The sequence below is a fragment of the Aulonocara stuartgranti genome (assembly GCF_965226115.1).
Source record: "Aulonocara stuartgranti genome assembly, chromosome: 1".
Taxonomy (NCBI): domain Eukaryota; kingdom Metazoa; phylum Chordata; class Actinopteri; order Cichliformes; family Cichlidae; genus Aulonocara; species Aulonocara stuartgranti.
Window position 1 is genome coordinate 15,119,925 of NC_138939.1, and position 26,001 is coordinate 15,145,925.

Consider the following 26,001-nt stretch of genomic DNA (forward strand, 5'->3'; position numbering starts at 1 on the left):
AAATGTCATGTTTGTGGTCTGTGTTCATGAATGGACAGATGGTGAGTGTTATGATTTATGGGATGGAATGATCTCATTTCCTTTTATAAAGGATGATCTACTGTATTCTCTACTAAAGGAGGTAATAAAGGAAGCACTGAAGCACCTTTCCTTACTATTTACAGAATCTCTCATGGTCGTCACACAGATACTACCACGTCCTTTCCGTTAATTAGGAACCTTCCAATGGAAAACTGACTGATTTCAACACAAACATAATCTTGAGTTTCCCTTTGTCTGCTTATTTGTATGTTTCCCTTGTGCTCTACTGGTGGATTTGCTGGTGACTTTTACCTCTTTGGATTTTCTTTCCTCAATTGTGAGCTCATTTTTCCTGCCTCTGTATCCTGATCGATCCTTTTCCCACAACCACCTTCCAAAACAGGTTCGATAGTTTGGTTCAGGTAATGGAAGCTGGTGTTTTTGCAATTCAGGAAAAACTGTGTAGCCCAAAATGCTGTTTATAATGTGAAGAGTTGCACCGACATTATTTATCAATTTTAAGTGAGGTAGATGTTACTTTGTTTTGGGAGTGGTCTAATTTTAGGAATAACTAATTAATAGACTTCCACACTCCTACCACAGGAGTGTAGCATTCAAACCAACTTCAATTTACTTAAGAATGCCAATAGCAGTCATTCAAGACTAATGTGACACAGAGAAAACATTTAGAACAAAATTGATGTAACATACTACTTCTTTTAATTGAAGTAGTTATTTAATTAATGATTTCACTCTTCTTTTATTTGGTTTTTATTTATATCTCATGTAATTTTATTTTACAGTTCCAATGTACAGCACTTTGTGTCAGCTGTGGTTGTTTTAAAGTGCTTTATAAATAAAGTTGATGATGATGATGACTGGCAGATCTGGACAAAATGTTTGCATCCTGCAAGTTAAAGGTTTTGTGTGACTTGCACTGCACACTCATACAAACACTAACATACACAGGACAGCTCCATACTATGAGTTTGTTTGAAATAGTTGCTGTCACATTCCACAAGCTAATTCCTCTGGGTTTCACATCAACCAGAGGAAGCACTTCACACACACACACACACACACACACACACACACACACACACACACACAAGGGGCTGTTCCGCTTTAGGGACATTTAATTGCAAACTTTGGTCCAATCACCACATGATGTCCTGAGGACCCAGGGTCATTTCTCCACAGGCAACTGAGAGGGCACCACACTGTCACGACCAATCACCTTAAATACTTCCTCACAAACATACAGTATGTTTATGTCAGCCCACTTACTGTTCTGCACAGTACCTACACAGGCTGTGTCATGCACAGTGGCACACACACGTACACATGTGACCTTCACTTACTAACACAACTTAAGAACACGTGCAAGACAAAAAGGATGAAGTAGTAATGGAGCGTGTAGCTTAATACCTTTTTAATATCTCCCTTTCTTGTCCAATGTTCTCTACCTTTTCTTCTACTTTCTCCCTTGTTTTTTTAGCTGAATCAGGCTAATTTAAGAAATCTCTGTCTATATTTATGTTCTTTGCGTCGTTAGTTCTGTCTCGGGTGTATTGGTGCAGACCCAAGTGCTGAATTTGTCAATGAATTCATTCACTTTCACTTAACCTAGAATTCTAACTTTGACCAGGTCTTAACCCTCAAACAGGGTGTGAAAGTGTAAAAGTTGCATGCGTTACTTCAAATTCAAGTTATTGATTACTAAAAGTTATTATTGCTAAAGGTGGATTTACAAGCTACTGAATAATGGAGTGTTTTTAACTTTTCACAGTCTGTTGAAAACTTTTTTCACAAGTTTGTCAGATTTCATTTTTGTCATCAATGTGTTCCTGTCATAATCTGTTCTGCATCGCCACATTTTAAACAGACATGATCACACACATGTGTATCCTTTCAGCTGTCCTCTTTTCAGATCATTGAATTTCTTTTATGCGTTTTATAGAAATTATACATAAAAAAAGTAACCTGGCCTACACTCTCCATGAGCAGGCTGTGCATTAGTACAAAAACAGCAATGACTCTTTTTTGTACAGTATTATTACAGCAGTACTTTTTAACATTACCAAAAGACTAAATGCTACAAAAAGGAACCAAGCGGAATCTTATTTAAATAAATAAACTATTCAGGTCATAATATAAATAAGCTCGTTTCAGTTTTCTCTACACAAATCATATTGATACTCAAGTTCTACTTCACATTTTTAGCTGGTTAGCAAAACCCACAAAATATTATGGAGCTAAAATCTGATTGTGTTTAACGACTGGAAGTTAGAGGTCACCATTTCCAATTAAGCGTGTTTAATTTTAGACTGATGGAGAAAGATATCATCTGAACACAATTAAAAAATTACAAGTGTTGCGTGAAGTTGTTGTTTTTTCCTTGTTAATTCCATAATTAAAGGTCTTCATGATTCCTCGTGTTTCACGATCCGCAAAATTGTAAAACTAACAACAATTAATTGAAAAATGCTATTTCAACAGGATCTTGTTTCCACATCAGCAGAGAGCGAGTTATTAGCAAGTTCATTGAGACAAGACTTAATTCCATAGCAGGAGAATATTTGCATTTGTATTATTTTTACCCTTCAGACAGACTGCATATCAGTAACAACAAACAAAATGGTAAAATGAGCTAAAGTGAGACGCCTATATTTGGTCACAGCTATGCAAATTGGCTGTGACTAAGCATCGGCATCCCTGATTATCAGACATCAGACTGACTCCTATCATTATTTTATCATCAATTTCTAAATATTCGGCTGCAGCACGAGACACAACTCACAGATAATCAGACACACAGGCACGTAAGACGCAACTGAAATAATATTTCTATCAAGCTGTGATCATCAGTACCACCCTGCAGCAGACTTATAAATTAACTGACAAAAAGAAAATATGGAAGCATGTGCATGATGAATTAGTTTGAGCTGCCGAAAAGTATTTCAGAACTATTTTTAGCTAAATAAATGTTGGGTAAGATATAAATGAGGACAAAAGCAATAAATGAGGACATAAATAAAAAAGAGGACCAGAACTGTATAAATGGTAACAACTTGTTGTTACTATTTATAAATATTAGGTCAATAAAAGAATGAAGAAGACATGAGCAGTTCAAGTGACTGAGGTGACTTCCAGTGGCAGAAAAAGGATGCGTGACAGGATCCTAATTAAAGTGTTTTATGTGTTTGTTTACTCTTGATTTTGAGTATTTATTGGAGTATTGGAAAAATCATTTCAGATGGTGACAATAACGTACATGGCAGGTAGTTAGAAACACTTGTTAACCCCCTTTGCGCCATGACACAAGGTAGGGAAAACCCAAACAAATGTCATTGCAGCACTTTTAGAAATGAACAGTTGGGTCTTTGGTTCTGAAACAAGCTTTTCATCAGTGTAATGACAGTGAGGCTGGAGAAGTGGAAAACACTCTGATGATTTCTGTGACTTAGTTGAGTTTATAATAAGATTTTTAATAATAATTGGGTTGAGGTCTGGTGCCTGTGGAGGCCATTTGTGTACAATGAATATATTTCAAACTGATGTTCAGGAAGTCAGTTTGAAATTATTTGAGCTTTGTGACATGGTGTGTTGGCCATTAGAAGGTGTGTGCACTGTGGTCATTAATGGACTGAAACAATTCTCAGGTAGGCTCGTCAGTCAGTACTAAGAGGCCTAGGAGACATCAGACCACTACTGTTGTGGGTTGTTTGCCTTCCTCTAAACGTAAAGCAGTCTGGCCATTCTCCTCTGACCTCCAACATCAAGAAGGCATTTCAACCAAGAGAACTGCTGCTCAGTGGAGCTGATCACAGCCACAGAAACAGCAATTCGTAACAACAGTATTGCAGAAGTGGAAGCAGAGCAACTACGGACGAAAGTTTCGGCCTGTCTCAGCAATGCAAAGCCCCCAGCATCCAACATCACCATGGAGGAGAGCAAGGCACTCACATCATTTAGCGATGACAACAACATTATCATCCTTCCGGCAGACAAGGGTAGGTGCAGAGTATTGCTAAACCAGAAAGACTATCATGAGAAAATTTTGTTGCTACTCAGTGATGAAAATACTTATGAGCCCCTGAAACGAGACCCAGAAAGTTGCTACAGGAAGAGGGTGATAGACTGTCTGAAGCAGTTAGAACAAGACAAGGCTATTGACCGGACCTCATACCACAGGCTGTACCCAGGGGAATCTACACCAAAGCTGTATGGCTTACCAAAAATACATAAACAGGGTGCACCTTTAAGACCAATTGTCTTCATGATCAACTCTGTCACCTATAACATCTCCAAGTTTCTGGCTTCGATCCTCAACCCGCTGGTGGGCAGCTCTGAACACCACATCCAGAACACCCTGGATTTTGTTGAGAAGGTGAGAGATGTCATTATGGAGGCAGATGAAACCATGGTCTCGTACGACGTTACAGCTCTCTTCACTTGCATCCCAGTCACAGAAGCGTTGGAGGTAGTCCGTAAGAGATTACAGGATGACCCCAACCTCAGCAGCAGGACCACTCTCAGCATCGACCAAGTGTGTTTGCTTTTGGAACTGTGTCTTCATTCCACCTACTTCACATACAAGGGTCAGTTCTACAGGCAGAAACATGGGTGTGCCATGGGCTCCCCAGTTTCACCCATCGTGGCCAATTTGTACATGGAAGAAGTGGAAAAGAGGGCTTTGCTATCCTACCCTGGAACACCACCAAGTCACTGGTTCAGATATGTGGATGACACCTGGGTGAAAACGCGTTTTTGGTTTATTACAGGATGATAGCGAGGCACGTTACATCTGTGTAACACAGCGCAGCGTGACTTTTTTTGACTTAATGAATTTAGACAGGTGAAAAGCGTGTGTGAGGTTTGGTTGTGCACACTCACACACACTATATGCACGTTCATACACACATAAACCACAAGCTACATATGCATGTTACCTCATCTTAAGTTATGGAACGCACACGCACACACCACAGGGTATCCAAGTTTATCTAGCTGTGTAATTAAAGTGTAACTGTTAGAGTCATGGGGTGGAGAAATGAACATTTAAACTACTATTAATTTCTCATCAGTGTCTGGGAGACAGAGAGCGAACAGAGAGACCAGAGGAACATGAGAGATCGGGAAAAGAGAAGGTAGTTTTTATTACACTTTAAATTAAAAAAAGCTCCTGAGCACAGTCAAAAATGCTGAACTTTGCACCTCCAGGGCCTTAATTAGTGTGTGAACAGCAGCTTGACCCACATCAACACAGGAACCTTCACCTCAAGAAGCTGCCAAATTTAGTTTCTGTAAACTTAACTCCCTACAGAGAAGAAAGCAGCTTCCTCCATGTGCAATATTAGCCATTTTCTGCCTATTTGATCACCTGAGCAGCCTCAATAACTTAAATTTGGTTCAATCTCCACAATATTTGTGTGTCTCCTCTGGATATTCTCTAGATTCTCTTTGTATTTTTCTTTGTAGACGACATAAACCAAAGAAGTCAGAATAATTGTGACCATAGCAACACGAGTAAGTATTCTAAAGACAATCTCATGTGTCTGATTGCGGGGAATGAGACTGATAATAATGTTCCTGCTAATGTGTTTTATAGCAGGTCAGTTCATGCATTACATGCCACAAATTACATATTTCAGGTTCAGTGAATATTACAGATTAATTAATTATTATTATTATTATTATTATTATTAATTATACTGAAACCTATAGAAAATAACCTAAAATACTGAAACCATTCACATGTTTTATGTATAAACTATTTTTTATGTCAGCTTATAGCATCCAATTGACCAGCAAATATCCCAACCTCAAATGTGAATGACAAACATTTATTAATAACGGACCAACAAGCTAGGCAAGAGGCAGTGGTGGCCTTTGAGAGAGGATGACAAGATCAAATGGGTGTGTGGTGCAAGTAGATATTTATTTTAAATGTGTGGCTGGTTGGGGGAGTGTTTGAGGCACTGCCCTGCTCCTCAAATTCAGATAGATTATCTCCAATCCCTTTAGCTTTTACACAACTAATAAGAAAAATATACAATGAAAACACAGCATTTCAACTTTGTTTTTTTAATCTTCTCACAGCCTTTAAATAAAAGATGGAAGTTGTCATTGTGATGATGGTTTTGAAACCCTCAGCTGAGTGTGTTCGGGACACTCTGCACTCTTATATAAATTATCAGTAACCAGGTAGGCAGGCAATCTTTTGCAATCTTGTGGCAGCTATAATGCACAAAGTAATGTATTCAATAAGACTGAAATCATAATGAATGAGACTATGGGTTTTTACTGAGTTCATAAAGCAAGAAGCTGTTTTCCCTAAGGCTTCTGTACAATCAGACCTCTTTTTGAAATGAAAGGAGTCGCCCCCTGCTGGACATTAGAAATACTCCAGGTTTATGGTGCCTCCGCTCTGACTTCACCACTCAGATTCCTTATGCCTGCATCCATCGTTTGCCAACAGTGCATACTTCATCACCTCTTTTATCCACCTGTTTGATGAAGCATATTACTTCACTCTGGCAGCTAAACTATAGTGAAACTTCCCTACTGAGAAATCAGGTCTGGTCACTAAAGATCATTCGGACTACCTTGTGCAAAGCATTTGTTAATAATAAACACTTTTTGGAGGTTTGTCCAACATGATTTTATTTCTGTGTGAATACTATAGACTTTATATAAAAGATGGATTTGCATGGGGTTAGGTTGATTGGTGATTCTAAACTGACCATAAGTGTTATGGTTGCCTGTCTCTATTAGCCCTTTCCCATTAGTGACTACTTGAATTGGGTCAGTGTGACTCAGCTCAGCTCTACTGGAATTCCATTACAATTGAGTCCCACCTAATGTGCTGGGGTCATTATAGAAACGCGGGCAAATGTCTTGTGATGTAATTTGGATGCATCATGAACACCACAAGAAAGTAAGATGAAGCGATGGTATACCTGCTGCTCGGTGCTTTGCTATTTGTCAGACACAGGGACCACGGTGTTGGTTTTTTGTGTAGCTATTACCTACTTTGCCAGGTAAATGTGGTTTTGATTTTCATGAAGGAAACGCTCTCATGAGCAATGCCACTGATCAGCCAATCGTGGCATGCAGTCTGTTGACATCACATTTATGATTGCGTCAGATTGCTTGGACCACTTGCTGAGTGGTTACTAAAAAGGTACCTGTTACCAGGTACTATTACCTAATGCAGGGGTAGGGAACTCCAGGCCTCAAGGGCAGGTGTCCTGCAGGTTTTTAGATGTGTCCTTGATCCTCTATCCAGTACAGCTGATTTACATGGTTAAATTTCCTACTCAGCGTGTCTTTAAGTTCTCCAGAGGCCTGGCAATGAACTAATCATTTGATTCAGGTGTGTTGACCCAGGGTGATATCTAAAGCCTGCTAAACACCGGCCCTTGAGGCCTGGAGTTGGAGTCAAAAACAGTTAACTGAATTTAGTTACTCAAATTAGCAGAAGTGAGGCCTCACCTACCATTATGAAGGGGAAAAAACTGTCTATAAAGAAATGTATCTTATCTTGTACCAGGTTGTAGGGAGCAAAGAAGTAATTCTGCTTTTCTTTTCTTTTTCTTACTTTAGTTTTTCAGCCCCAGGGAATCACCACATGGCCATCACCAGGCAGCGTCTGCCTTTTGTGCATAAGCTTCAGGCATGTTGCTCCGGTATCGATCAGCAGTCAGAATCATGACAAAAAAAAAAAACGTGCAGCAGATTCGCTGCACATTTATTGGAACCCCTCAAATCCTCTAGAAACCTCCCTGGGCAGTAAGCACCTCCCTGTGTCCTGCACATCCACCCCTGTCCTTACTCCACCCCACTCCAACCCCTCCTTTCTCTCGGTGTTATTCCGCCGGTCCAGCGGTGCGCTCAAAAAGCCAGGGCGCAGACAGAGCGCAGTGGATGCTCCAGAGCAGAAACAGCAGCGAGAATAACAAACGACAAAGACACACCGGAGGAAACCCTTTGGAATTGCGCGCGGAGACAGTAAGAGAAAGGTGCAGACTCAACACTATCGTCCCATCAGCGGTAAAAGTAGAACAGCAGAGGGAAAACGGAGCGCCAGTTCGTCCCCCCTCTTCAGCACCGCAGGGAGGAGACACGCAGAAGAGGAAAGATTCCCCCGAACGCAGTGAGAGCCTCGGACGAGGAGAAGAGGAGAGCGGAGGGCATCGGATAGGCAACAAGGAGTAAGTGAATTCACAGTTTGTATGGGAGAAAACTTATCCTGAAACTTCTTCATAACCTCATGAAGTTTGTGAAAAAAAAATGTTACACCAGCATCACCCACACCTCAGATTCACCCCAAATTTCACAAAAACTAACTCGGAGTCCCAAAACTTACGCAAAACTCGGCAGACTGTTCTTAATTATCCACCTACAGTGAGAGGAGAGGCTGAAGTGTGTGTTTATGAGTTCCTATGTGTGACTAAGTCTTGACTCCTTCCTGCACAGCTGCATGCACGTGTTTGCTTTGTTTCACTAAATATTTATTCAGCTAAACTGTCTCAGCTTGCCAGAAAAAAGGCTTTTTGAATTCCTTTTTTATTTCGAAAACTAATCCCGTCAAAGAGAATCCATGATTCATGTGTTCACTGCTAACATTATATTAACAAACCCTACACTGATGATCACAGAGAGGGGGATGGTTTAACTTTTGCCTAAGACACTATCGGAAGGAAGAGGAGTGCTTCTAAGATAAACGGTAGGTCAGCAGTGCACGTGATCAGGATGGACGCTTCTGACCTTTTTATTTTTAATATATTTTATTTTTCTCCTGATACAGTTTTTGTTTATAAATCTATATATAAAGAAAAACATTTAAAAGAATTTGAAAATGTTGCAGTTTTGTCTGATTTCATCTATTTTTGTTGTATTTGTGTGAACTGCAATTATTTGAGGAACTATTAATGAACTTTTCTTAACATTTTTAATATTTCCAGTAGAAAATGTGCCTAAACCAGTCTTGCCTTCTCTTCTCTTCAGCTCCGTGCTCTTTAACCCAGAACATACTTTCCTTGCCAATTATTAGGACTGTTAAGTGTAGTAAAGAACCAAGACAATGAACATTTTAAGTGGATATCACATTTTGTAATGTAGTTTTAGGTCCTGTGTATTAACTGTTATGTTAGATAGGAATAGAGAAAATATATATTATTCATCTGCTTGTTGTCTTATTTTATAAGATTTGTTTTGTAACTACATATCATTTAAGATGAATGTTAAATGTGAGGCGTATTCCATTCTGTGTGGGAAATAATTACATTTACAAATGCCATTGTCCTGGTCACAAAAGAAAAAGGAAAGGAAGCTGCTTTCGGCTGCTCCTTTATTCACAGTGGGTCACTACAGTGTTTGATTTGGCAGAGCTTTTACCCCAGATGCCCTTCCTGACTCAAACCCAGTGGGATTTGTGTCTCCTCCCGGGAGACAAGAAAGCAAAGTTTGGAAAGAAAAAGAATGTATTATCTTTGCAATTACAGCATAATCAATCAGGACTTATTACCCCTTATTTTAGCCATCCATTTATCCATTTTCTTAACTGTTTTCATGGTTGCTTGACCCAGCTGTCACAAGGCAAGAGGTAGAGTACACTCTGGAGAGGTCACATCAGAGTTGTCTTAATTCTTTATGGCATTGATTCAACAAGCTGCTGGAAACACTCCTCGTGTTGGTCCATATTGACATGATAGCGTCTCGAAGGTGCTCTAGTGGATTGAGATCTGGTGACTGTGGAGGGCTTTTGAGTACAGTGTCATGTTCAAGAAACCAGTTTGACATGATTTGAACTCTGGTACGCTATCTTGCTCGAAGCAGCCATTAAAAGATGGCTGTGATCATGAAGGAATATTTTTAGGACATAGTTAAGAACAATACTCGGGTATGCAGTGCCATTTAATCTCTAGGGTTTACACATAATGTTTGTACCAACTTGTTTAAACAGTTGGTACTAAGGGGCCCAAAGTGTGCCAGGGAAATTTCTCCACACACCATCCCCCCACCACCAGCTTGAATTCATGATACACTGCATGATGGATCCATGTTTTCATCCAAAGGTTGCAGCAGAAATCATTTTCCCAATCATATTAGAACTGTAGCCTCGATTTTCTGTTCTTAGCTGACAGGAGTGATACCTGGTGCAGTCTTCTGCTGCTATAGCCCTTTGGCTTCAAGGTTTGACATGTTGTACATGTTCTTCTGCATACCTTGGTTGCTGTTACATTCTCCTCTGACCTCTGGCATCATATAGGTATTTTTGTCCTGAGAACTGACAATCACTTTTTTCTTTTTTAAACTATTCTCTATAAACCCAAGAGATTGGGAAAATCCCAGTATATCAGCAGCTGAATCAGTCAGACCAGCTCAACAGCTCAGATTTTAAACTTGGCATCCAGTTCAAGACAGTGTTTTTTGGGTTTGGGTCTAAATAACGCCACAGAGAGAGGATATCCCTAATATGGTCCTCCCCAGCACACTGCTCTGGCCATGAGTACAACAGCTGTGAATCATGAAACTCTACTTTGATCGTGGCTCAAGAGTTGGGAGTTCGCCTTGTAATCGGAAGGTTGCCGGTTTGAGCCCCGGCTTGGACAGTCTCGGTCGTTGTGTCCTTGGGCAAGACACTTCACCTACCGCCTACTGGTGTTGGCCAGAAGGGCCGATGGCGCAACATGGCAGCCTTGCTTCTGTCAGTCTTCTGTCAGTCTGGCAGCTGTGGCTACAACTGTAGTTTGCCTCCACCAGTGTGTGAATGGGTGGATGACTGGGTGTGTAAAGTGCTTTGGGGTCCCTAGAGGGGACTAGTAAAAGCGCTATACAAATACAGGCCATTTACCATTTACTTTAGGAGAGTCCAGGTATAAAAATACTGTAGGGTGGGAAACCATTAGAATAGGTCCCCTTTATAGGAAATTAAAGAAACATGCAAAGTGCATACAAACTACAGCAGAATAAAACAGCTGATACAACAATGGTTTTATGCTAATTCTTTCAGGATTTGCAGAGTGAATTGATTTTACGTACATTTCATAATTTAAAACACTTCTTCTACAAAGGCCTCAGCACCTTTTTTTCCTCTTGCGGTATCTTTAGCAACATTCGCCCTTGCTTTTCTATTGCTCTTTTAGAAAGTCATAGCCTTCATACTCTCACCATATTTGTCTATATTTAAGATGCACATCACTCATCATATGTTAGATTTTATAAAAGCACAGATACGTGTTACACACGCGGGTGTAGCTAAACTCAACTTAAGGGCCCGACTCAGCCCTTTTCCAGTGTTAGCATGTAGCAACCACTTCAAAGTTTTGCTGGTGATTTATTCATAAGGCTTTCTAAAATTAACAAGCTAAATCTGTTGACTGGAGCATGTATGAGCAGAGACAGGCAGGGAGAAAAGTGCATGGGAGGGAAAATAATTGAATGCCATTTTCTCATTTCCCCTGGTAGTGGCAGCTCCAGACTTATTGGACCCTAAATCCGCCACTCACAACACTAAGCCCCGCCTCTCCTTCTCCACAAAGCCAATGACACTGACGCCTCCGGAGGAGAGCGAGGTGAGGACAAATGAGATGTTTTCACAGGATTTTTGTTACACCCTGTGGTGTCATTGTAGTTTATTTTGGGACACCTCTTGCATGCAGGTATGTATATGGTTTGATTAACAAGCTGAAGTGTTGCAGGTGGTTGCCACAGTGATGAAGTGGAAGACGGTGACAGCCATCTTTCTTTTGGTGGTTCTGTACCTGGTGATGGGAGCAGCAGTCTTCAGATCCCTGGAGCAGCCCCATGAGAGGTAAGCAGGTTAAAGAGAGGTAGGCCAGTCATCCATCCATCTATTTAGCTGTCCCACGACTCGCATAACTGCTCCTCTCCAATCTGTGGCAATGAACGCAAAGGTTAAGACCCTACAAATAAGTACGGTGTGCTTGATCTTCTATGAATATTTATTTAAAGTAAAAATATATTAAATGTTATGTTTATTAAAGTCATAAATGTTTAGATGTAAACTTTTAGCTTTATGTATTTTCAGCTCACCACTGGGTACCCTGTAGTGCACTTCCTGAAACAGCCCTAGTTTAATGCAGTCTTCAACACAGATGACTAAAGAATATATACAAGTCTGTGCTAGTACTTTCTGCTCTTGATTGGGAGCATGAAACTGACTGAGTCATTAAAACATGTACAATTCTACTACACTTAATTTTTGGGCTTCTGTGTTAGTTTCATATCACGTGTTTGGATTTCTGTGTTTTCACTTCCTGTTATATTTTGAAATATCTGTTTGTCATACACTTCCTGCTTCCAGCTTTTGCTCACTTTCCAGCTCTTTATCTCTGTTCAGTCACTTACCTTGGTATCCGTAGCCCAACTTCTTTACTTCCCATTTTCCAGACTGTGCTGTCTTCATAAAAACAACCCTTGTAGACACGCCCTGCTGCTCCTCGTGTTTTGTTGTACTCTTTGTGCCTTTGTGTTCTTACTACTTCTGACCGGATGTGAGTGATCTTTTGCCTATTTTGTTGGATCTTGCTTCTGATCTTCTATCTGCCAGATTTGTTTGCCAGAGTGACTGACCTTCCATGTATGGCCTCAGCCTGGTAATAAAGATTTGATTTTTCCCAGTATCCTGTGCTGTATATTTGGCTGTGAACTCTTCGTTTCCCACAGTTAACAAAGACACGACTGAGATTATTTATTTCACCAAAGTAGGAAAGCCCCCAAATGATTCCCATGAGCAATACAGAAATACTGAGCATATTAGTCCTACTCTAAAATATTTAGGCTGTCATATATATAATTCCATTAGTCTTTGATGTTTATAAACCAAATCAAACTTTGTTCAGTTGACATAATAGTACTTTTCCTCTTTCTAATAGTGAACAGCGTTTGGCCATCCTGTCCCAGAAGCTGCAGTTCCTTTCCAGACACTCCTGTGTCAACCAGAGCCAGCTGGAGGAGCTGGTTAAGGTAAGACTAACCTGACATTAATATTAATGTTTAAACTCATGCATTAAGTAGAGCAGCGTATGTACTGTACCCTACTATGATTCAGCACAGCAGCACTGGTTTCAGCACCATGGACAGCTCCTTTAGCTTTAAAAGGAAGAGCGTCTGAGATACCAAGAGTTTCTGCTCTGTTTCAGACTCTTGCTGTTTGCTTGGTCTTCCAGCTATGGCCCAACAAAATCAGAAATTCTTAAATTCACTCAAGATAATGTATTTTCTTTATCACTTGTAGATATTTGCGTCGTTTACAATGATATTTCATATATTTTCCTTCTTTAATTTGTTACACAGGTAAGCACAAAAACACATTCCTGCACATCTGTAAAGAAAAGTGTCTTATAGTAGGTTTTTAATTTACGGATGTCTGAGAGGAGGATGCTGATGAAACTCTTCAGCATTAGGGACAATCCAACAATGCATGGGACCCTGATTGGTCATTGCAGCACTCACAGTAAGAGGCTGCTTTGACGTGCAGGTTTGAGCGCTACAGGAGATCTTTTCTGCCTGTGGCTTTTAGACTGAATGACTCCTCATTCTGCAGGGATGATGTTTAAATACATTTTAAAGCTGTGCCCACACACAACAACACTTTATCATGTATAATACTCGAATGCCATCCCAGCTTACCAGACAGGAGATCTGCAATATCACCTCTAATTAATTCACCCTGTTATCGCTTACTCCATCTGCTGATGTAAACTGTAAACAATCATATTTATGTTTATATTCATAATCGTATTTTCCCGTATCTTGTATTTTAATAGTCGTACTTTATTTTGTTGCTGTCTGTGACTCTGGCTGTCTTTTTCTTTCTCTCTACTTTTTAGCAAGTTGTGTCCGCCATCCGTTCAGGAGTAAACCCTGCAGGAACAATGACCAACAACAGCAGCCTGTGGGACCTGAGCTCTGCCTTCTTCTTTGCTGGGACTGTCATCACAACCATTGGTAGGAAACACACACATACACTCACACAAAGAGCATCTATGTTCAGACCGAAAGAACCACATTGTATATTGTCCGTTTTTAATTAATTTATGTTTACTTTTGAGTTGACAGTCCTCTAAATATAGCTCTTACAGTTAGCTACATAACAGTGACCTTTCTTTAGTTATTGATTATACATCTGCTTTGTGGATATAATCAAACTAGCACACTTACTTTCCCCATACATTTCCTTTGTGCATGCATGTGTATAGATTTCTTAAACTCTCCTCACTTTCAACACAGTGGCCATTTCTACTTGCATGACACTGTAATTCCACCTTAGTTGAGTTATATTAACTCTTTTTTGTAATTAGATAGAATATATTCAAAAATGGAAAAAATTGAAACATGCAGTGTTATAGAAGTGTAATTTAAAAACGCAGCTAATATATTTCACTATCTATCCAGCAGTGTTTCGAGTGTAGTGGTTGGATATCTTCCAAACAAATTCACAAATGCAGTCTTCATGCAGCGAATACCGGGATTCAAATCATCAAATCACTGGTGATGTGTCCTCTTCGCAGGTTTTGGGAACATCTCTCCCCACACCGAAGGCGGGAGAATATTCTGCATTGTCTATGCTTTGTTAGGGATACCGCTGTTTGGCTTCCTTTTGGCCGGTGTAGGAGACCAGCTCGGCACCATATTTGGCAAGGGCATTGACAAAGTGGAGAAGATGTTCGTGGTGAGTGTGGAGCATCAAACACAATCACATTAAACTTTCAAAGCCTGAACCAGAAAATAATTCCCAGAAAATGTAAATATTTTGAAGAGCTTTTACTGAACCTTCTCACAAAACAATAATTCAGTATTAATTTGCATATATGAGTTTGATTTTGTATCATATTCGCAACATCTGGCTCTTCTTTTTTGCAATTTATTGCTTAAAAATGACCTGAAAAAACAGAAAAGTTTTGAACTGTTTCTTTCAAAGACTTCACAGAGTCAGACAAACAGAGCTGGATTGGTAAACTGTTCCAGAGCCTTGGTGCCACAGACTGAAAGGCTCTATCCACCACAGTCCTCACTTTTGTATGAGGGGACAGCTAATAGATTTTAAGCTTGTGAACGAAGACAGTGAACAGCAGTTTGTTTAGGAAGAAGTTGAGATATGCAGTCTGGAGCTTGTCCATTTAGTGCAAGGAATTAGAAAGACTTCAATCCTCTTCAGAGCTGATGTTGCAAGCATCATAACGTTTGCCACGGCATCTCCAGGCCTTTTTTTTATGCCTGTCACATATGCTCAGTGTGAACCTGCTGTCATTTCTGAAGAGTCATTTCTCATTTCTAGCAGTGCTTTTCCTGTTCCTGCTCACGCAGTGGAGTAGATAACGGTCCTGCTGCTGGGTTGATGCCATGTCTCCATGTGTTATTTCATTAACGGCCCGTCTTCTGGTATTTTCCTGGTATTTTTGTCTACTCTGTGCTGAGGGACACAGCAAACCTTCTCGCAATGGCTGGACTCTCTGTATAAGATGAATGGGCAGCAGGTTCAGTCTCATCCTACCAGCATTAAAAAAGACACTAACAACACAAGAATAACACTAGAGAAAACTGAATCAGGAATAAAGATAGAGCAAGCACCTGCAAAATCACTCCCTTTTGGGGGGTTTTGTTCTTGTTGTCTCTTAGGAGCATCTTTGTTGCTTCATTTGCACCGAAGGAGATAAATTCACAATGGTTTGTGCCATCCCTCAAGTTTAACTAACTTGTGTTTTTAAGTGTTAAAACACTTACTAAGAAGTTAGGGACAGGGGAATGCAGAAGAAGGCACACACATGAACACAAACAAATCATTTCCTTTATTTTGGAGTCGGTGCTCATTAAAACACCTGATGCTCATCCAAATTAGAAAAAGATCTCTTTGTATTTGTCGTTGCAGGGCACTCATTTTCAAGCTGATTCGTTCATTTATCGTGTTGTCACATTCTTCTCACATGTTGCAAAAAAAGCCTGCAGATCTATTAAGAGAGACAAAGGTGACTCAGCTCGCAGTCACGTCTTCAAAGTTCAAGTAGCTGGTGTGAATAATATGTTTTGTAGTCTTGAAGGAGCAGAAATCTGAAAACAGAAACATACTTTGGAATGATTTCCTCCTCCCGCTGCTCTCAGGGCACCCGAGGGACTGAGTAATGAATATTGTGATTAAGGAAAGAAGACAAAAGTTCATTGTGTAAGTGCCTGTGTGACTATGAAAGCCTGATTGCTCAGTGCAGACTGTGTGAGACTGCAGCATTATCCTCAGTGAATGTCTTTTCTCTTCAGCTGCACCCACGGGACCAATTTATGGAATAATGCCATTACTGCTAACAGCGTCAGGCTAATTTGGCATTTCACTTCAGAGTATTCTGTTTAACAGTCTGTTTTATTATTATTATCAGTCAGTCCTCCACTTTGGTCCCACCTTAAACATCTCAACTCTGCAAACATTAATGCTTACCAGATAATAATCCTTATAATAATCCTTAATGACTTTAGCTGTTTAACCTGAGAGAGAAACACGTTGTCTTTTATTTTATATGAAATATTGTCATTACACAGGTTTCCACAGAATTAACATTTTCGACTGAGTAATACTACAGCTTAATTCTGACTAAATGCAGTTTCACAGGTAGACTGGAGTAATTAGAAGTAACTGGAGCCAGCCTTGTGTACATAGATTAACACAACCTCCACATCAACATCTACTGAGTTCTTTCATTTTTCATCTTTTCCTTTGGTGACACTTTTGTACTTTTATTTGAGTGTGATGTCAAGTGCAGGAATCTAATCCAGTATTATACCTTTGAGATCTGAATACTTAATGTCTGGATTCTCCCTGCCTGCAGACACACAAAGTTTATGTTGAGTATTTGAATGATGTCCTTTTCTTTCCCGTGTAGCATGGGGAGATCAGTCAGACAAAGATCTGGGTCATATCCACGCTGCTGTTCGTGCTGTTTGGCTGCCTGCTGTTTGTGGCCCTCCCGGCAGCCATCTTTAAACACATCGAGGGCTGGTCTGCGCTGGAGTCCCTGTACTTTGTCGTCATCACCTTGACTACTATTGGTTTTGGGGACTTTGTGGCAGGTAAAAAGCACAACCAGTGATTTAATGCTAAGACACAGTTTGGACCTGGTTCTCTGAGTCATGTTGATCCGTCTCGTTAATCTGTGTGTGTGTGTGTGTGTGTAGGTGGGTCAGATATTGAGTACATGGACTACTACAAACCAGTCGTGTGGTTCTGGATTCTGGTTGGGCTGGCCTACTTTGCTGCTATCCTCAGTATGATTGGAGACTGGCTGAAAGTCATCTCCAAGAGAACAAAAGAAGAGGTACGATACCCTCGGTTTCTATTTTCTGCTTCATCTAACTTTTTGCAGCTTGTTTTTGTTCCTTTTATCAGCTTTATGTGTACCTGTCACCATGTGCCTTTTTCTGTACAATGACACTCATTATTCGAGCTACATTATGCCATATCGCCACTTCAACTTTTGCCCTCTGTTTAACGTTATTTCAGTGATACGACTGTTTTCTAATCCAATCGACTCACTGCCATCAAAACACAAGCACTGGATCTTATTGTGATCATCCCCAGAGGGAAATAGAGATCATTTAGACAATGTGTGATGATGAAGCTTAATATCAAATGACTTTAATACTAAATATAACAGAGATTATCAAAATAAATCCAACCTTGTTTCCAAAAAGGAACTTCTGGACATTTCCAGCCTTTTATTAAAAAACTGTCAGGGTCTCCTTCTGAGTGATACAGCTGTGTTCTTTGTGCTACCTGAATTTTGCTGGTGAGCATGAATAAAGAATTTTTCATACATTTTTACCAGTTATTATCAAAAACATCCTCTGGAGTGTGAAAGTCACATTTTTGTCAAGAGCACAATTACATAATCACATCTTGCAGTCCTGCTGTGATATGCCATCTCACTGGTCTGTAGATGCAGGCGTGTTATTATCATAAGTCACCGCAGATGCAGTTAGACGCACAGACATTATCACTATCTTCAAGAGATTTCATTTTTGGCCAGATGGGGTAGCAGAATGGCTCTGTGGATCTTATTATCCATAAATTGTATGGCTGCAGTGCACACACACACACACACACACACACACACACACACACACACACACACACACTGACACAAAGACTGAAGGCAGGACTATTTATACACAGCTGGTATAAATGAGGAATTTGTGCTGACAAATCAAGACAGTCGTGGGGAGAAGTAAAAGCAAGGCTCCAGAGACGACTAACTATCAAAGTAAAACAGGAAATAACCAAAAAGATAACCAGTAAGAGACAAAAAACTAAGAATAACATGATACAGAGAAACTCTTTGGAGGCATCAATAACAAAGTCAAGACAGAAACCCGACCATAATATTGTAACACTAAATTAAAACTCAGTGTTAGCAGAACTAAGATTCACAGTACTAGAATAGTAAACAAGAATCTGGAAATACAACAAAGACGAACATCTGAGCTTTAAACATCAGAATGATCAGAAAACAACAAACATGCACTCACACTTGTAATGAATATAGAATAAACACACAGAAAGAAAGTGAGCTATACTTTGCAGTCGAAAAGAGCTATCAAAGAATCACAACAGCAACTCTGTAGTAAATATACATGAAGATGAGTCCTGTTTATATCAGCAACACAAAATACATGCTTGATTATATATTACAGGGGTCTCCAACTCCAGGCCTCGAGGGCTGGTGTCCTGCAGGTTTTAGATGTGTCCTTGGTCCAACACAGCCCATTCAAATGGCTAAATTACCTCCTCAACATGTCCTGAAGTTCTCCAGAGGCCTGGTAACAAACTAATCATGTGACTCAGGTGTGTTGACCCACGGTTATATCTAAAACCTGCAGGACACCGGCCCTCGAGGCCTGGAGTTGGAGACCCCTGATATATTAGATACACCTGAGGATGAGACGGTGATGGTGAAGTATATTTTAAATAGGTGTGCAAATATTACCTTCATTGTTATCAGATAAAAACCACAAAAGTAAACCTGTGAAAGTCTTTTTGTTGCTGGCTTTCATGTGTCTCCTGTCATCCTAATGCATTTCTACTGACCTCTTTATATCTTTGTGTCATTGCAGGTTGGAGAGATCCGGGCGCATGCTGCAGAGTGGACGGCAAATGTCTCTGCAGAGTTCAAAGAAACCCGTCGTCGTGTTAGCATTGAGATCCATGACAAGTTCCAGCGTGCTGCATCAATCAAACGCAAGCTGTCCTCAGAGCTGGGATTTAGCCCGGCTCCCGAGGTCACCCTGCCCAAGCGGGTTGTGTCTGTCAATTTCAACAATGAACGGGACAAAAACGAGAAGGAGGCCGGACTGCACGGATCAACACCTTCGGCCATAAATGGCGCTTTGGTCTTGAACGGACCGGATCTGGAGAGAGGCGAGATCTCAATTATTGAGCACCTCAAGTAGCAGAAGGACTGTCGGCACCTCTCAAGATCCTTCCAAGGTCTCTCTGTTTGTCATAACTGGTGGTACAAGGCATTGCTTGAGAATTCAGAAATCAAAATATTGAAAGTGGCCCCAGCAGAAGACATCTTCAACGTGAAAGAGGAGTCAAAGCCTTGCTTGATAACACTTGCACACATATTCCACTTTACCATCCTCAACCCCAACAATGAAAGAGCGTGAACAACATACAGAACTGTATTTTTTGGTGTTTGTCAACTAAATCTTACAGAAGTTACATTTAAGGACATACTGAAAAGCTAGGAAATCTGGAAATCTGCATCTGTCTGTCTTCATAACTGAAACAACTAAACATATTTGTTTTTGCTTTGTTTTTTTCACTATTGCTCAGTCAGTCTAGAGGCAAGCAGGCGTTAATGAGAGACAGAGGAGTATAATATCCAACAAAGGTCCCTGGCTCGTAATAAACCCAGGACGTAGTTAGTCACTGTGCTGCTGTTATGATAATGACAATCACAGCCTGCTGTTAACAAAGACCATGAACACCATTTAAGAGGCGTATATTTAGAAAAACATACTGGCATTAGAATTGTAAAAGTCAGTCAATCTGATGAGAAGGATGTCTGTAGATTGTAGTAGGGGCCTTCTGTATTTAGAAGTAAATCCCTATGGGAGCATGTTTGTGTAATTTTCTACTATTGTTGTCAAGAGTGAAATATTTGCAGTTTTAATTCTGCACAAAAAGGTACTTAAAAGCATGTACAGCGTATTTTTTAATCCGAAGCTTTAGCTGACTATGTATGTTTTAAAGAGCAGCTCAGGCAGGCATGACTGTGACTATGATCATTCAACTATTACAGTGGAGTCACTGTAATACCAAAAAGCAGTACTGTTACTTGATCAGTGTTATTGATTCCACATGATGTTGTTAAATGTATAAATGTATTTTGCATGTTTAGTTCAGTTCGTTCAGTTTAATAATTACCCACAAGCCATTACTTTTTCCACGATTTTTAATTGCAGTTTTTAAAAAAAATCGCGATAGCCAGTTATTTGTGGTTCGGTCTTGACTTTTACTGCTAATCTTTATATGATGCTTTCATGTTAATGATGTGTTTTAATAGAGGGCATGCTTTGTACTTACGAAGCTCCTCTCATTTTTAAGGAAAGGGCATAAAAATAATGCAGTGATTTTACAGCAGATGTATTTTTTTCAAAACAAGTGGCTCTATGAAGATTTATCAGACCACTGCAGTGCCTCAAACTCTTCACTTTGCCCACAAGACCAAACACAACACAAAGTGAAGTGAAGAGGACTATCGATTTTGCACCAGTTCAGTGAGTTGCATGGTGATATGTTAAAGACTGGACGCTTTATCTGCAGCAGTAAGCCATTCCAAACTGGTAAACTCCATTTAAGGAACATTGCTACATATGGAGTACAGAGCTCGGTCATTCGCCATCACATTCATCCAGTCTGTCTTCTGTATCAGTAGAATTTGTATCTGTGTTTGGATGTGGAAAATATTCATATGTTATGGTGTACTGTACCAGTTACTTTTCAATGATGCAATGCCCACATAGTTGTAACCGTAAATATATATACGCATAGAGTAAGGTCCAAAAGTATTTGGAGACAGCTTTGTTATTCTGCCTCTGTACATCACCTCTGGATTTTAAATTCAACACTAAAGATGTGATTGAAGTGCAGACTTTAATTTAAGAGGTTTACAAAACTTTTACTCTTTAGGAACTACAGCCATTTTTCTACAGTCTTTTTTAATAGTTGGATGAAAGTCTTTGCAGTCAATGAGTGCCTAAAGTGTAGAACTCATGAACATCTTCAAACACTGTGTTTTTTTTCCTGGAGATGTTCTGCTGTGCCTTTACTGCAACTACCTTCAGTTGCTGATTGTTTGTGGGTCTTTTGTGCATTTCGTTTTGCATTTACTTATTAAAAGCTAAAAGCACCTGCTGCTGGGTTGAGATCAGAGCAGTTGCATTGTCAATAAACACTAGTGATCAGGTTCCACTAGCAGACACTCATGCCAATGCCATAACATCACCTCCCCCGTGTCTGGCAGATGACGTGCTACGCTTCAGACCATGAGCCATTTCTCTCTTTCTCCTTACTTTTATCTTCCTACCTCTTCTCTTTTGTTTAGTTAATCTATTAATCTAAGTCCATTTTGTGGGGTTAGGGAGTCCAATGTGGCTTTCCTATCCTTGCAATCAGTGATTTGCACCTTAAAAGCATCTCTTGAGTTTACACTCTGAAAGTAATATCTACTTGAAAGTTGTTTTTCTTAATCAAAGAAATAATTCTGTCATCATACATGTTAGTTATCTTTTGGTGTTGCTAAGATGGCCAGTGCATGCCTTCTGTACCAGATTGTTGATTTGGCCAGTAGTAAAGTTTTTGCGATCTCTCCGAGAGGTAAATTTTTACCTAACGATGGCAACACTTGGAGTCAAATCCAAATCTTTTATTTTCTGGAGATGTAAAGAAATAATTAAGAAAATTTCCTCACCTGGCCATTAAATAACTGGGTTATCCCATTATTTTTGAACCTCTGAAAATCTTCTAAAAAATTTTGAAACTCCTAAACAGTTAATGTATTTGTTAAACCCCTTGAATTAAAGCTGAAAGTCAGTCAGATGCTGGTTATTTGATTTAAAATCCGCTGTGGTGGTGTACCAAGAAATACATATGGAGCTAACCGTATGCGACACAGTTCCCCCAAATACTGGTGATTCTTTTGTTTTCAATCAGGTAATTGTGTATTTTATTTTATTGTTAAACAACATACATTTTTTTCTGATGACGTATTGGGGTGACAATCCAAAGCTAACATAATTCACAGTGAATGCCTTTTTTTTATACTGCATGTGTCAAAACCTTTCTTGCAGACAACTGTTAGACTGCAAAAAGTGTTAATCATCTTTATTTGTGTGCAAGACATATATTGTGTTTGCAATTTTAAAGATATAATTTAACGTGGATATGTGTGAGCTCTTAAATAGGAAAAGTGGAAATTGTTTTTGAGGCATGAAATATCAAACCATTTGTGTTTACACTGTAGCGATGTAATGGAAGTGAATTTGCCTTGTTGAGGACAAGATGAAGGTTTTGGAGTGAATGTGCACAGTGCTTTTTCCATGTGTGTACACCTGCCATTGAAAATGCACTTTTATGCTGCTGCCTTTGAACGTAACACTGTGCTGCAGGCTTGAGAGCAAACCTATCCATCCGGTCAGAAGGTGGTGACTGTTATTGTGAAGTGGCATTAGTGACAACTGCATGGTTTAACACACGAACTTCTCACTCACAAATAATCCAAGGAAGAGGACTTAATTCTCAGATTGTTGTAACATACAAGAAGAGCATGAAAAACAAAACATACAGATAAACTGGGTTGAAATAATAATCAGACAAATAAGATCGAACAATTAAGTGAGTTTGAATTGAGCTAATAATTGTGACAAGAAAAAGATTATGATTCTGTAACCCAGCCTGCAATTTCTGTATTACCAAAGATAAACTGTGACTGTTAGATAAAAGTGTAATACCAGAATATATTAGATTATATCTGCTACAATAATCTAGCAAAGTACCAATTATTAGATTTTTTTTTGGAGTCCTAAGAAGCTTGTATTAATAAATAATATGGATTGTCTTTAGAGATTATGTAAGGACTTTGGTTATACACCCACTGGACATGCTAGTGGAACAGATTAAGAAAATGTTTTGAATTTTCTATAGATGTGTTTTTGTTTCTGTACTAACCTAAAATCTGTGTAGTTAGGTACTAACAGTGAACGGAAGTAGTAATCTGATGTTGCCTCATCTGTTTGCTTTGTCTTTTTTTTGTGTTTTTAAATAAACTAACCTTTACATTGTTTTTATTCAATTCTAGATATGTTCATCTTTTTATGATGATGAATATATTTTTCTACACTCTGGTGAAATTACTCGACACTAATGAGTCTGGAAGAACACAATGTTATAACAAGAAAATGTCTGTAGAATTAATCTCGAATGTGACAAAGATTTTTGTATGACATACGAAGTGAAAATATACCGACTTTCAACAATTACTCTGTCCAGTGTGTAATTCAAGGTGCTCAGCTTTTGTAGCCAATTCTGTGAATATATATGTGTACATATATATATATATATATTTATTTTCTGCACTATAAGGCGCACTTAATTTTCTCAAACATCGACGGTGTGCCTTATATTCTGGTGCGCCTTATGTATAACTTCAGGTTGTGCTTACTGACCTCGAACCGTTTTTATGCGGTACACGGCACGCAAAAATCTGTCAAAAAATGTTTTAGTACGACTTTGGTAAGCTACGAAGCCGCACCGCTTTGTGGATTGTCTGAGAATTAAGCAGATGTGGTTAGTTATTTGTCAATTTGATATAATTGAAGCTTGAAAAAACATTTGTTAAATTCTAAGCTACCATTCGCTTTCTTTCCACCAGTTCTCTGGCATCTGACATCACCTACAGCATTACCCTTCATTCATTCAGACAAAACATAGAACAGACCGGTTGCACAGGCAATTTTAAGTGTAAAGAAAAGCCCATGTATCTGATAAGTCAGTCTCATACAATTATGCACCACTGGGGCAACAGAGTCAGTAAGTGCCATGCAGCTGCATGAAAAAGCACAAGCTGAATCTCAAAATGAAGCAACTGTAAAGAGGAAATGTCAGGTGAATCATTCAGTTTAAGTTCGGCATCTGGTTTTTATGTCTGTTTATCTTTCTGCAAATGTGCACATTTTTATGTGCACCAAATAACTGTATACAAGACGTAAAGTAAATGGCGAAATATCTTCATTGTTCTCCCAACACAACCATTCATTTTTTGTATTCAGTCTTATGAAACAGACTGAGTGAAACTTTAAGAAACGTGCACAAGGACAATATTAAGGTTTTTTTTTTCTTTGACTAAGGGGCTGAATTCCTATCGAGCCCCTTATGGGGATTATATGTAACTGTATTATTCAGGATGTTTTTATTTTTAGATTAAATTACAGCATGTCATTAATCTAAACATGTCTAGGTTCATTTCCCAGTGTGGTCCTTAGTGAAATTGAGTTTGACACCCCCGCAGTAGTTGTGTGCACATCATCAGGTAAAAGTAATTTAGAACTGAAAACAGCTGCAGGGTGCAAAGTACATTAAGCCTATGCATTCAAGTTTGTTTGTTTTTTCATACATACAACCTGAATTTGATGCTCAGTGAGTAACCCTTTCTCTACTACACTGTGGACTTTTGGGCAGTTGAACACTGGGAAAGGTCACATCCTGCTCAAAAAGGGTGTAGCTTTATAGGTCAACTTACACATGAAAACACACAAAACAAAACTGTTTATGCTACTGTAAGTTGAAGGAATAATCTGCATTAATCAGCACATTGCATTTAGAAAGACACTGTGCTCGTCAGTTTCCTATACAATATGTCTCTGCAGCTAACACCCTCCCCAAATAAAACCAGACCAAATTCTTCAGAAATCAAAGAAACCGAACTACCCATCCTGCACTATGTAGCAACAAAGAAACCACTAATTAACCATTGCTGTAATTTGCCATATCAAAAAAGAAAATGCATATTCTAAAATTAATTTGTCCCCATCTGTTTAAAAGTAGTTCCTCTGCATGTGTTACATTTGAGAGTAAAAGTTAAATTCTCAAGAAATCAACAAAACCTTGGGTCATTGTTAAATACAACACATATCTACAGAGCACGTAGGTCCAGTGTAAATGTTGTTCTAATTCTTTCGTTGAAGGTGCTTCAAAACATTAAATCTACAGAAGTCCGATGAACCGGAGCATCCACTGGCTTTTATGTTAATTCTGTTCTAATGGTTTCCATTTTTAGCTCTCCTCGTGCACAGGCAATTATTTGCTTAGAAAGGTGCTGTAAAAAAAGGGACCCAGTGATGGTGGCTGTTAAAAATAGCTCACACACTCTGTGTCTAGGTGAACGTATTATCCTCGTCCAAGAGGAGCACAGAGACACCTCAGTGAAAGCCAACACGTGCAAATTTTCTCTCTAAGAAAAACCTAAGTGGAAACATGTAAGACATTTATGATCAAGCCATTTATTAGTTTGACTTCATTTTTATTTCTTTGCTTTCCTCTTTTATATCTATTTTCATTTCCTGTATTACTGTCTTTAGAAGACTTAGGTTGGCTCCAGTGGCTTCTTTTCCCACCACTTAACCAGGACATATGCTTCATTTAGCTCACTACCAATGCCAGTAGTAAAAGAAAAATGATCTATACCTTTCAGCCATAAACATAGGGTATTAATAACCCTGTGAGAAACTCTCAGGTGCTTTTTTAAAATTCATTTGAAACTTCAACCTTGAACATAAAGTTTGTTTAACTGGGGTTGTGGAGTTTAAAGGTGGTGGGTGTTTACCGGCTTGGAGAGAAAGTGAGCATTGTACTGGAATAGATTATAAGTGTCTGAGTCCTGGCTAAATGGCATAATAAAATGC

General features: G+C 39.3%; 1 protein-coding gene across 2 annotated transcripts; it reads left to right on the top strand.

Annotated features, from left to right (window-relative positions):
- Window positions 1-7,886: 7,886 nt before the first annotated feature.
- Window positions 7,887-23,467, top strand: LOC309707650 (potassium channel subfamily K member 2-like). Of its 2 annotated transcripts, XM_082535077.1 has the most exons (9): window positions 7,887-8,237; window positions 11,497-11,603; window positions 11,730-11,842; window positions 12,927-13,017; window positions 13,884-14,001; window positions 14,565-14,725; window positions 16,923-17,109; window positions 17,215-17,354; window positions 19,150-23,467. In XM_082535077.1, coding segments are annotated over exons 1-9 (1,254 nt in total). In that variant the 5' UTR covers window positions 7,887-8,236; the 3' UTR covers window positions 19,486-23,467. The 2 variants fall into 2 exon arrangements, with proteins under 2 accessions (XP_082391203.1, XP_082391204.1); XM_082535078.1 differs by lacking the exons at window positions 7,887-8,237; window positions 11,497-11,603 and adding an exon at window positions 12,602-12,647 and having other exon boundaries at window positions 11,812-11,842.
- Window positions 23,468-26,001: the final 2,534 nt, after the last annotated feature.